At 37.4% G+C, this 11,683-nt stretch overlaps 1 protein-coding gene across 1 annotated transcript; it reads right to left on the bottom strand.

Moving 5' to 3' along the window:
- Window positions 1-1,806: 1,806 nt before the first annotated feature.
- PTGS2 (prostaglandin-endoperoxide synthase 2 (prostaglandin G/H synthase and cyclooxygenase)) lies at window positions 1,807-10,396 on the bottom strand. Its single transcript, XM_012647829.1, has 10 exons — window positions 10,215-10,396; window positions 9,325-9,441; window positions 9,071-9,214; window positions 8,233-8,376; window positions 7,343-7,524; window positions 6,523-6,606; window positions 6,148-6,394; window positions 5,573-5,859; window positions 4,922-5,069; window positions 1,807-4,781 (listed from the first exon to the last, which is right to left on the bottom strand). The coding sequence occupies exons 1-10, from the start codon at window positions 10,264-10,266 to the stop codon at window positions 4,372-4,374; spliced, it is 1,815 nt and encodes a 604-aa protein (XP_012503283.1). The 5' UTR covers window positions 10,267-10,396; the 3' UTR covers window positions 1,807-4,371.
- Window positions 10,397-11,683: the final 1,287 nt, after the last annotated feature.

Raw genomic sequence — 11,683 nt, 5'->3', positions numbered from 1 at the left:
TGGGTGGTTGGAGAAGGCCTTTCTGAAGAGTGGAAATTTGAGCAGGGATCTGAATGTTGAGAAAGTTCCAGCCGTATGAAACGCTGCAGAAGAAACATTCTGAACAAGGGCAATAGCTTGAGAATCACTGCTAGTGAGCAAATGATGAGAAAGCCAGTGTGGCTGGAAAATAATGAACAAGAGTGGGAAATTGTAGTAGATGAAATCAGAAAGAGAGGCAGGGATAGATCGTTGAGATCATCATAGCATAGGATAAGGAGTTTATATTTATCCATCGTGTAGTAGGAAGCCACTGGAGGATTTTAAACACAGGAGAGGCATGATCTGATTTGCATTTTAAAATAATTACTCTCATTTTCATAAGGAGAGTGGTTTGGACCGAGCAAAGAAGAGAAGAGGAAACACCAAGACGAGACTATTATATTGACTAGGTTGATAGTAGTGGAGTTGGAGAAAAAGTGACGGATTTAGGATTTGTTTGTGGGATTTAGTCAACAGGATTTCTGTTAGATTGGCCATGGGAATGAAGGAAAGTTTTTGTTTAAGACCTAGGGAATAGTTGTATCTTATACTTTGAATGATTATTATTTGGGTTATATGGTGCTGGAAGGGAAGAGATGACAAATAAGCAATTACATTTATGACTTTGAGTGGAGAGATTGTCAATTGACAATTAGACATTGGTCCCGGGGACATAAATTTAGGAGTGGTTATTATTTCAAAGTACGAATGTGGATATGATTAACTTGGAAGAGTGCAGAGAAGAAAGGGATCAAGACACTTCAACTTGTAGATGCAATAGAGAAGAAAGAGCCTTAAAAAAAGACTGAATAGTAGCACTCTGAAAGTGGAGAAAGACCAGTAGAGTATCAAACCATGACGCCAAGAAAAAAAATACCTTTCAATAAAGAGGGCATAGACACTTATGTTGAACACTGCTGAGAAGTCAAGTAACAGACAGATGAGGAGAATGGCTGGATTTAATAAAGTTCTGCCAATTACAACAGAGGGGAAGTAAACAGGGACTGAGGGAGTGATTATAATGATGGACAATGGAATCTGAGCTAGCTGCATAAGGAAGAAATGGAAAGATAAAAGGAGTGATAAATAGTGAAACAATGAGGTTGATGAATCAGTTGGCTCAGTGAAACTGAGAGTTAGATGTTAGAGTGTGAGCACTAAAATAGGTGAGCTAGAAGATGCTTGAAATTGAGATTTTGGAAGTGGTACAGTAATTAATGATGATGAGATCAAGGTATGTATGATCAGGGGAAATATGTTGGAAGAAGGCATCACTGGAATGGAGACGGCCGAAGAAGAGAGGTCAGGCAAGATGTTAAAGATGTGGTCCATGGGGATATTGACATTCCCGGGACGATGGCAAGGCTAGGGGAACAACAGAAGTCCATGAGCCAGTTATCAATGATTTGCCCAACTTAATATACTAATTTCCTCCTCTTTGAACTTTGTTTTTTATTTTGTACTGCCTTAGTACCACTTGTCTTATTCTTTGCCTTTTGTGTACTTTTCTTCTCGTTTTTCTAGATTAGGCAATGAAAGCAAGCTTGTTGCTATCTCCTATAGCACAAAGCACACATTTTCCAACACAGGGTTGCAGTGAACACGTGATTATAAACAGTGACTCTCGGAAGCCTCTATGTGACTGAGGGCAAACCATTTTCATTAAGCGGCAGCCTAGTTTTGAGTAGGTGGAAGGACACAAGATAATGGTTTACTTTAAGGAAAATGCTTCAGAGAAATCATATGTCATATGACAAAGATGTATAGAAACAGTCAAAATTTATTTTCAGAAAAGATTTGTCCATTCTTAAATAGTATAAAAATAAACAGACATTTGTTTCAAGATTTACATTTTACACAAGTTAATTTAAGTACACATTTGTCTGAGGCACTGAAACACTCACATATACAATCCAAATGCCCAGGTTCAGTCAGCAGGTTGATGTTAATAACAAATCAAGTATTCTTTTTCCAAAAAAAAAAAATCAGTGACATTAATAGTTCTTTGTATAAACCCTTCTAATATTGACTATTTCTTTCTTAACCTTAAACTTTTTAAACATAAAATCTTAAAGAAAAATTCTCCCGAGTTATTTCTCCTTAATGAAATTTATTTCATTTTCTTCCTCTTCCTAAAAGACACATTTTTTCAGTTATTTACACAAACACTAATGTTATTTGTAATTAGTGTTTGATTTAGAAACATTAAAACCCACAGTGCTTTGTACAGAATATTTTCTCAATAAATTATGGCTGAATAAATTAATGAAGCATCCACAGGTCCTTCAAAATGGTATGAAAGGTCAGTCTTATGGCAAGTTCAGGCTAATGAGACAGTATTTTCTGTGGGCTGGCATATAGGTAAATCTTAAATACAAAAATTCTAACCTTAAATATCTCAATATACCAGAGTTGGGTTTCTAAAAATTTATTTACAAATATTAATATGATCATTTCTTTTGATTGTTTACATCGTAATTTAGAGAGGTAAACCCAAAGAAGATACATTGATTCTGACATAATGAAAAAAAATCAACAATTGCAGACTTAAACATAGTTTATGACAATAATGTCCTAATAAAATGTAAATAATAATCTTCAATAAATTAAGTAATATACAGTACCATTAAATGTCAGCTGACATTGAGATGTGAAAAAGAAGTATTATTATCATCATCATTATTATTACTATTGAGAACTACTCAGAAATTCTTTGGCTTTGCTTTTAAATAAGAAAGGGCATTCATCAGAACAGGAATATAAATTTCTTCCTGTCATGACCCCCCTGCAGTTCTTTCTGAGGTATTAGCCTCTTTGTAGGCTACTTGGCTACAGATAGTTAAAATTAATTATAAATAAAATTCTCTGTCTTTCACTTAAAATAAGTGAATTTTTTTAAAAAAGTCTTTTTTTTTTATTCTTTTTAAAGGGAACTAAATAGTAGTCCTGAGCTGAGGTTTCCCTGAAAACTTGCAGAAGTTCAGGCAAGAAACTATAGGCAGAGTCCAAAGAAAGACAAACTCTGATCTTAAAACCAGTAAAACAAAATAGAAGAAATAAAGTTATCAGAGGAGAATTTCTCTTAGCAAAACAGCTAAAAGAAAATAAAAGGAGCAGCATGTTGATTCAAATGCATATACTGAATTGGCTCAACAATATTCAGATAAAATTAATGTGTGAAATGAATTTAAGCATTTTGAAGAGGTATTTTATGAGGCCATTGCTACTTTTTGCACTGTAATAGGAACTGCTAAATCATACTGTGCAATGGGAAATCTAAGAAAATAGACTGTTATCCAAGCACAGCTCAGTAATTCATTAACCTCATAGCAACATCTGTTGAGGAAGTACCAGGCCCACAGTGTATGAGGATAGAATAAAATCTCCTTCAAGAGTTTAAACCTAGATTTGAATTATAATTTGGTTTTTTTCTTTGTTATTGGTTATTTTAAATGTAGAATCTTTTGCTGCTATAGATTTTATTCATTACCAGCCATAAACAAATTCTGGAATCTCTTGACATAAAATATTCTTAATTTAAGATATGACTGCAGTGGTTCTATCACCTTAATACATTTGCCATTTTGTTTTAAAAACAAGCTGTAATAGTCATATTAAGTAGATATTCACTCCTGGTGAAAAAGTAAACTCTCTTATGCAATATTTTAACAAGAAATCGTAGGATAATTTCTACTGATTTTAGAGATTTAAATCCAAGAGAGTTTCTTTTATTAATATAGGGACAAGTTTAATAACAGAACAGCTTTTTAAAAGTGATTCTATCTATGAATTTTAGAAATTTCAAATTATTTTTTCAATACTACTTTAAAAAATAGACATGAAATTATTGGTAATTAATTTAAACATTCATTTAAAAATACACTTGTACCTTTTTTTGTTTGATCACAAATAAATGTCTAGAAGTACTTTAAAATTCCAAACATTAGTTGCTTCTAATACATCATGGAAGACACACTGGAAATATTGACAGTGTAGAAACTTTCAGCATTTTATCATCCTTGTAACAGCATTTAAGTGTTCAAACATCTTTGCTTTTGTTCTTATTATAACATAATATAAATTGAAATTCAAGTAAAAGATGTCAAAATTCATTTCCTCCTAGTTTCCAAGAAGGAATGAAAACTGTTTTCCTATTTAACTTGAAAAAAATAAATCTTTAAAGTAGTGACACAAAAATCTTCACAAGTATGACCCCTTTCTCCGTAACAGGAGTACTGACTTCTGTTACAGAAGATGTTAAGTAACATAGGGAGTTTAATATAAATATTATTAAATAATTAAGTTAAAAGACATGGTTCATATAAATAAATAAATAGGATCAGTAGACTTCTACAGTTCAGTTGAACGTTCTTTTAGTAGTACTGTGGGTTTGATATCATCTAGTCCGGAGCGGGAAGCGCTTGCATTAATGGTGACGGTTTTGGTGAGCTGTGGATCTGGAACGTTGAACGAAGCAAAGGGACAGCCCTTCACATTATTGCAGATGAGAGACTGAATTGAGGCAGTGTTGATGATTTTAAAACCTACTTCTCCACCAAAAGTGCTTGGCTTCCAGTAGTCAGGAGAACATATAGTATTACCCATAAGTCCTTTCAAGGAGAATGGTGCTCCAACTTCTACCATGGTTTCACCAAAGATGGCATCTGGACGAGGCTTCTCTACCAGCAGGCCAGGATATAGCTCCATGGCGTCAATGTCACCATAGAGTGCTTCCAACTCCGCGGCCATCTCCTTCTCACCTGTGAAAGTGAAGAGAGATATAATGTCAAACTTTACCAAATAAAAAATAGTTGTACCCCTTTGCTCAATTTGCTTCAACTTCTCTGTTGTTTCCATTTGACCCTTGATTCTTTTAACAAGTTTAGAAACTATTTCCCACCTGTAAGTTCTTCAAATGATGCATAGGGCTTCAGCAAAAAGCGTTTGCGATACTCATTAAAAGACTGGTATTTCATCTGTCTGCTCTGGTCGATTGAGGCCTTTGCTACTTTTTGTACTGCAGGTGGAACATTCCTACCACCAGCGACCTGTGGAAAATAAATTTAATTGTAAAATGGATTTGTAGGCGTATTTACTATTTCTATTTTAAAAGCATTCCTTAGGTACAAATTAGGTAAAACTGATGCTTCCAGCTCAGACTACTTTTATTTCCTGGAAGGATGCTTACATACATTTCAACAGCAGCTGTGCTTATAATTCAACAAGACACCAGTCTAGAACTTACTTGCCTTTTAAAATTATAAAGATTAAACTAGTATTCAAGTGTGAAATAGTTATTTCTACATCTATAATTATAGTTTTTGAAAATATCTCTTTTTAAGGTATCAGTGCAATTTGCTATTCATTTAAAAACTGTAGACTAAAAGTTTATATATTTCCAAAAAAAAAAGTTAGGCTTCGTATTTCAATGAAAGAATTTTACTAGCAATATTTTTACTCTTGTAGTAAGTTTAAGAAAAATGATTTCTGTGGTAGAAATTTTAAAGTTACTGACTAGTCTTTTGTTTTGTTTTTCAGGCACAATGCTTACCCTCCCAGCAATTTGTTTGGTGAATGATTCAACGAACTGGGTAAGTCCGTGTTCCAGTAGTATAGAGTTGTTATAGAGAAACTGCTGATAGTTGTATTCCTGATCATCAATTTGAAAGGCGTCCGGCAGAAGGGGGTGCCAGTGATAGAGCGTGTTAAACTCAGCAGCGATACGGTTCTGGTACTGGAATTGTTGGTTGAAAAGCAGCTCTGGGTCAAACTTCAGTTTGAAGTGATAGCCACTCAAGTGCTGTACATAGTCTTCAATCACAATCTTAATAGTCTCTCCTGTTTGCACCAAAGAATTCAAAAATTAATTCTTTCTGATCACAAACTTTCAAACAATTGAAATGTAATTTTGTTAAATTTGCTATTTCCTCACTTCTGTTTTTTTTTCCTTGTTAATATCAAAACAAAAGGTCCTTATATTACCAGCCATGTTCACAGACTAAATTAATACAGGATGTGTGATTTGTCATTTACTACATTCTGTCAGTTACTGAAAACATTGAGAAGGTAATGAATTAATTTTTTCTGGGGAAGAGGGTTTTATTTAAATTTTCTCTTCTTGCTTACCTATCAGTATCAGCCTGCTCGTCTGGAACAACTGCTCGTCACCCCATTCTGGGTGCTCCTGTTTAAGCACATCGCACACTCGGTTATGTTCCCGCAGCCAGATTGTGGCGTACATCATCAGGCCAGGCACCAGACCAAAGACCTCCTGCCCCACAGCAAACCGCAGGTGTTCAGGGACGTGAGGGGGGTAGATCATCTCCACCTGAGTATCTTTCACTGTGGGAGGGTACACTTCTCCATCAATGATCTAAAAAGTAACAGAAACAAATAAACATTAATTCAAAGTTAAGAAACAAACTTTTATCATTAGGGATTTTAAAACATAGGTGTAAGTAATGAGTCATAACTAATTCTTAATCTTCAAAGGGAATATACCTGATATTTTATTTTTCCATCCTTGAAAAGGCGCAGTTTATGTTGTCTATCCAGAGTTTCACCATAAACATGATTTAAGTCCACCTAGAAAATTATGGAAAAATTTTGATTTGTTGCTGTTGAAGTTGTTCTTATATAAAGAGTCTATTATATAATTTGACAATTTAGCTTTCTTTAAAATTTTCCAATAAAATATACTTTTTCATAGCCCCCAAATACTAACTTGTTTATCCACCAAGGCTACAAACCTACATATATATCCTTTGTGTTTAAAGAATTAGTATGCCATATTGAGCTTATACGTACATCAAACACTTCACTATAATATACAGTAATTCTTTTAAAAGTGTAAGAAAAGGCATTATTTATAAAAAATTCTTATCAATATATTAAAGCTATGTTATTGAACTCCAAAAGATAATACTGCTGTGAAAACCTCACCTTATAATATAGAAAGCAGCATCATCAGAGTACAAACATGTTTTATTTGTAGTGCTACTATTTTAAATTAAAAATATGAGACAAATTACAAATAATAATATCTATATATGTATATGTGTGAATGTACATATGTGCATATCTGTGTGTGTATATTTTCACTCAACAGTGAATTAAAATGGAAAATTCCATTAAGGTTTTTGTAGATAAGATTTTTTTTTTTAAAAAAAGAGGATATATGAAGGAAAACCGAAGCGGGCAATAAAAAATAAAAATTAAAAAGAGGGGATGAATGATTTGGATCTATCTATCTCTATATATATCTCCTTTAATGTTGGTACTTCTTCTGATTTGCTATAATTCTGATTTAACTCTATCTTACCCCATGGCCCAGTCCTTTGGTGAAAGCTGGTCCTCGCTTATGATCTGTCTTGAAAAACTGATGGGTAAAGTGCTGGGCAAAGAATGCAAACATCATATTTGTGCCCTGGGGATCAGGGATGAACTTTCTCCTTAGAAGAAATTTTTCCACAACCTCTTTTGAATCAGGAAGCTCCTTCTTCCCTGAAAAATGAGAAAGCTAAGATAAGAATCCATCTATATATTCAAGAAAGCAGACAGTGGTTGTCAATTTTCCAAGAATTCTTTACTTATAGAATAAATACAATTGTGAGCAGGATTATAATATAAATGACAATTCTAAGATATGGGAAAACAACGTTTTTTCTTTTTTTTTTTTAAGAGACAGGTCTTGCTCTGTGACCCCAGGCTGGAGTGTAGTGGCGCAATCATAGCTCATTGCAGCCTGGAACTGCTGGTCTCAAGTGATCCTCTCACCCCAGCCTTTCCAGTAGCTGGGACTACAAGCAAGCACCACCACGTCTGGCTAATTTTTTTCTTTTTCTTTTTTGTAGAGACGAGGTCTCACTATGTTTTCCAGGCTGGTCTTGAATTCCTGGCCTCCCTCACTGGGATTACAGGCATGAACCACCCGTGCCTGACAATTTATTGAATTTTATCTATTTTAACAATGCTAATTCAGTTTTAATCAAAGAATTTGAAAATATTGAGACATTATACCAAGATGCTTATTTACTTTTTTGGAATCGTTTACATAGATTCACACTTTCGAAAATACCCATAAATATCCATAATAAAGGAAAAAGCCATACTTTTGTTAACAAATGAATAATAGTCTAAGGTCGAATATTTTAGGTAGCAATCCAGCCCCTCTTGCAATTAATACGTCTCTAAGGGCTTCTTCTCACTCACCTTTCACACCCATGGGAGTTGGGCAGTCATCAGCCACAGGAGGAAGGGCTCTGGTATAATAGGAGAGGTTAGAGAATGCTTCCCAGCTTTTGTAGCCGTAGTGTGTATTGTAAGTCGGTGGACTATCAATCAAATGGGATCTGGCTGAAATTTTCAAGAAAAAACATTTTCTTATTTATTCCCACATGCAAATCAAATCAACGATCATTTTATTATAAAAATGTGGAAAGCAGCACAGGATTGAATTTAATTCCAATAATCAAAGATACTCTATTTTGAAACAACTACACTTTAAAGTCTGACTGCCACTTAAAATGCATCTTTAATAAATATATATATTTTACACAGGACATTATGATCTAGCAATCTTGATTTTTCAGGTAACTACTCACTCACTACTCAAGAGGTCTATAGCAGGAATGGCCAGGCATGGCACTCACTTTAGAACAATAGAAAGCTATTTTCTTGTTGATCCAAATCCAAATTAACCATTAATTTTAATGAGTGCTACATGTTCAGAACAATTCTGTGGCCCATGGCATTCAATAAACAAATGGAGCACATTTCCTCTGTAAACTGGCCAGAACAGTTAAAGTCAGAAGAAGTATGCAGAGTTATAAGCAGAATTCTAACTGGGAGACAGACCTGTACAAACTGGATGGGATTTAAATGTCAGCATTTTTGGCCATTAAGATAGAAGCAAACTAAAAAGGTATATTTAAAGCCATTTTGACAAGTTTGTCAAATATGTTTTTGGATTAGGTTTAATAATCTACAGTATTATAAAGCACATTTTCTTTCCGGAAGCTAAAAACCTTAGAAAGAAACTTGTACTTACATGTTAACACATATTTCATAATTGCGTTTCGAAGGAAGGGAATGTTATTGACAATATTCCAGACTCCCTTGAAGTGGGTAAGTATGTAGTGCACAGTGTTTGGAGTGGGCTTCAGGAATAATTTTATTCTTGTCAGAAATTCAGCTGCAATAAGAGGAAAAAAAAGGAGAAAGAAATTAATGGGGCCCATTATAAGACACAAATATGGAAAATGATAATTATATTCAGCCCCATTCCAAATGAAGCAAACTTACGTGTTGAACAGTTTTCACCATAAAATCCTGTCCGGGTACAATCACACTTATACTGGTCGAATCCTGTGCTCATACATACACCTCTGTTCTGACATGGGTTGGAACAGCAAGGATTTGCTACAATGAAAGTAAGGACAGCAAATAAATCATTCTTCAATGTCTTAATCTTGACTTAAACATTTAATTGTTTTACTATGAGTCAACTTTACAATAACATATTAAAGAAATAATACAGGTAGTCATAGAAATACGATTTTTTTTTTTACCTGCCTTACAGTTACAATGTAGAAATTCTTATTCTAAATAAAGGTAAAAGAATATCCAACTTGGGAAATCATGCTAGTAACCATTTTCTTAGCAACTTTTTAGATGTTCAAATTAGCATTTTTAAGAAGCGCAAAAAAAGTAGCACTTTCGAAATTAAAATGGGTGGATCTAGTACATTAATCAAAATTTAGGAAAATTTTCAAGGTAAAAGCAGCTTACTTTTACAATATTTTGCTTATCTTAAAAATAATCTCGGCTTTCCCGGGGGCAGGAAAGCACTGACTAGACAGTATTTTAAAAAAATTTCTTTCACTCATTAACAGTAGACACCACACACAAACTGTTCACACAGATTGATCAGAGCTTTCCTGTCACAATGACAACCTGCGAATTAGTATCACTATCGCTGTCAAGCAGATGAGAGTGAGTCTCAGACCAGTTCAGTCACTGGTTCGAGATGATCGGAGCTGGCGACAAAGCTGGAGCATCCACCCGGTTCTTCTGGACCCCGCGGTCAAGCTCCGTTCCGAGTCACGCAGCGTCCGCGGAGAGGAGTCAGAGCCCCGGGCTGGGCCCGGGAGGTCGGGGCGGAAACTGCCGCGGCCGCGGCGCCAGGTACCCACCTGCGTGGCCGAGCGCCAGGACCGCGCCGAGCAGCAGGGCGCGGGCGAGCATCGCGGCGGGCAGGGCGCGGGCGGCGCGGGCGGCGCGGGCGCGGGGTCCGGGCGTCTGGCTGCGCGGCTGGAGGAGGCGCCGCGGCGGAGTTCCTGGGCGTGCTGCCGACGCTGTCTGCAAGTCGTTTGACAACTGGGCGCTGACGGGGAGAACCTTGCTTTTTATGCCTGAAAACCAACCAAGCCCAAGTGACGAAATGACTGTTTCTTTCCGCCTCTCCTTACTAACCCCCCACCACTGTCCCCCCCTCTCCACTGCAAAAATTGCGTAAGCAGGGTGGGGGCAGCAGTTTTTGCCCACGCGGACGAGAGTGTCGGAAACCCAGGAGGCTCCCCCTGGCTGCGCCAAGCCGCGTGCAGAGCGGGTTGTCCCCCTCTCTCCCCGGCCCCCTCTGCTCTCTGCCCCCGTCTCCGCTCCCAGTTCCTCCGCCCCCAGCGCCCCGGCTTGCGCCAGATTCCTTTCCTTCCTCCCGGGCTCGCCCCAGCGCTTCCGAGAGCCGCAGCGCGCACCGAGCCCCTCGGCTGGGACGCCGGGCACGGGGGGAGGCGCCCCCTTTGCTTCCCCTCTGGGAACCGGGCCAGCCCTGAAGTCCCCGCGCGGGGAGTCCCCTCCTGCGCCGCCGCCGCCCGGTCCGGCCTCGACGTCTGTGGGGGGCCCGGGGAATCACAGGCGGGCCAGGCTGGGGCCAGCAAGGCTAGGAAGGCTGCTGACATGTTTCACGTTTCGGTGACGACGCTGAGCCTGCTGTATGTGCAGCACGTAAAACATGTCTTTGATTCTATTTTATCGTTTTACTTCTATTTTGCCGAATGAAATGTAATAGCTACACTCAGGGTGCGTATCTGTAATTCACCTTTACAGATAAGTTGCTTTTAACACAAGAAATACAGGTCTCTGCACCATCACCCCCTCCTTGTTTCTTGGAGAGGTAAAAAAAAAAAAACAAAAGGTAAATCCTCTACAATGCTTCTCCTAAGCAGTTACCCTGTAAATAGTTAATTAGAGCCCGAGGGATCACAAGTGTAACGTTTCCTGTCTTCTGATGGACAAGGGAAGCGGCGGTAACCAGAATCTGCAGGTTGGCTCCATGTCCAGTGTATCTGCCTTAACGCATTTCTTTCTCTGTCGCATGGTTTTCACCAGTTTGGTCACCAGCCCTTCGCAGGAGATGCCAATAAAAGAAATTTGAGTTTTAAAATTTACTTTTTTGTCTTTTTTATCCACTTTTCCAAGATGATGAGTTGTGATAATGGATCAAAGTACAACATTGCATTTACTTTTCAACTGTCTGGACTTACTGGGGCTAATTTTCTGTTCTCATTTTGGACCATAGTTTAATGAGGAATTAATTAGATGGAATGGTGATTTTGACAGTTTGGATTTCATCTTCCTTTGATTTTAATATCTATCTTTGTAG

The sequence above is a fragment of the Propithecus coquereli genome, unplaced genomic scaffold, assembly GCF_000956105.1.
Source record: "Propithecus coquereli isolate 6110/MARCELLA unplaced genomic scaffold, Pcoq_1.0 Scaffold270, whole genome shotgun sequence".
In the NCBI taxonomy this organism is placed as follows: Eukaryota; Metazoa; Chordata; class Mammalia; order Primates; family Indriidae; genus Propithecus; species Propithecus coquereli.
The sequence above is the reverse complement of the archived record's forward strand: the minus strand, read 5'-3'. Positions and strand labels throughout refer to the sequence as shown.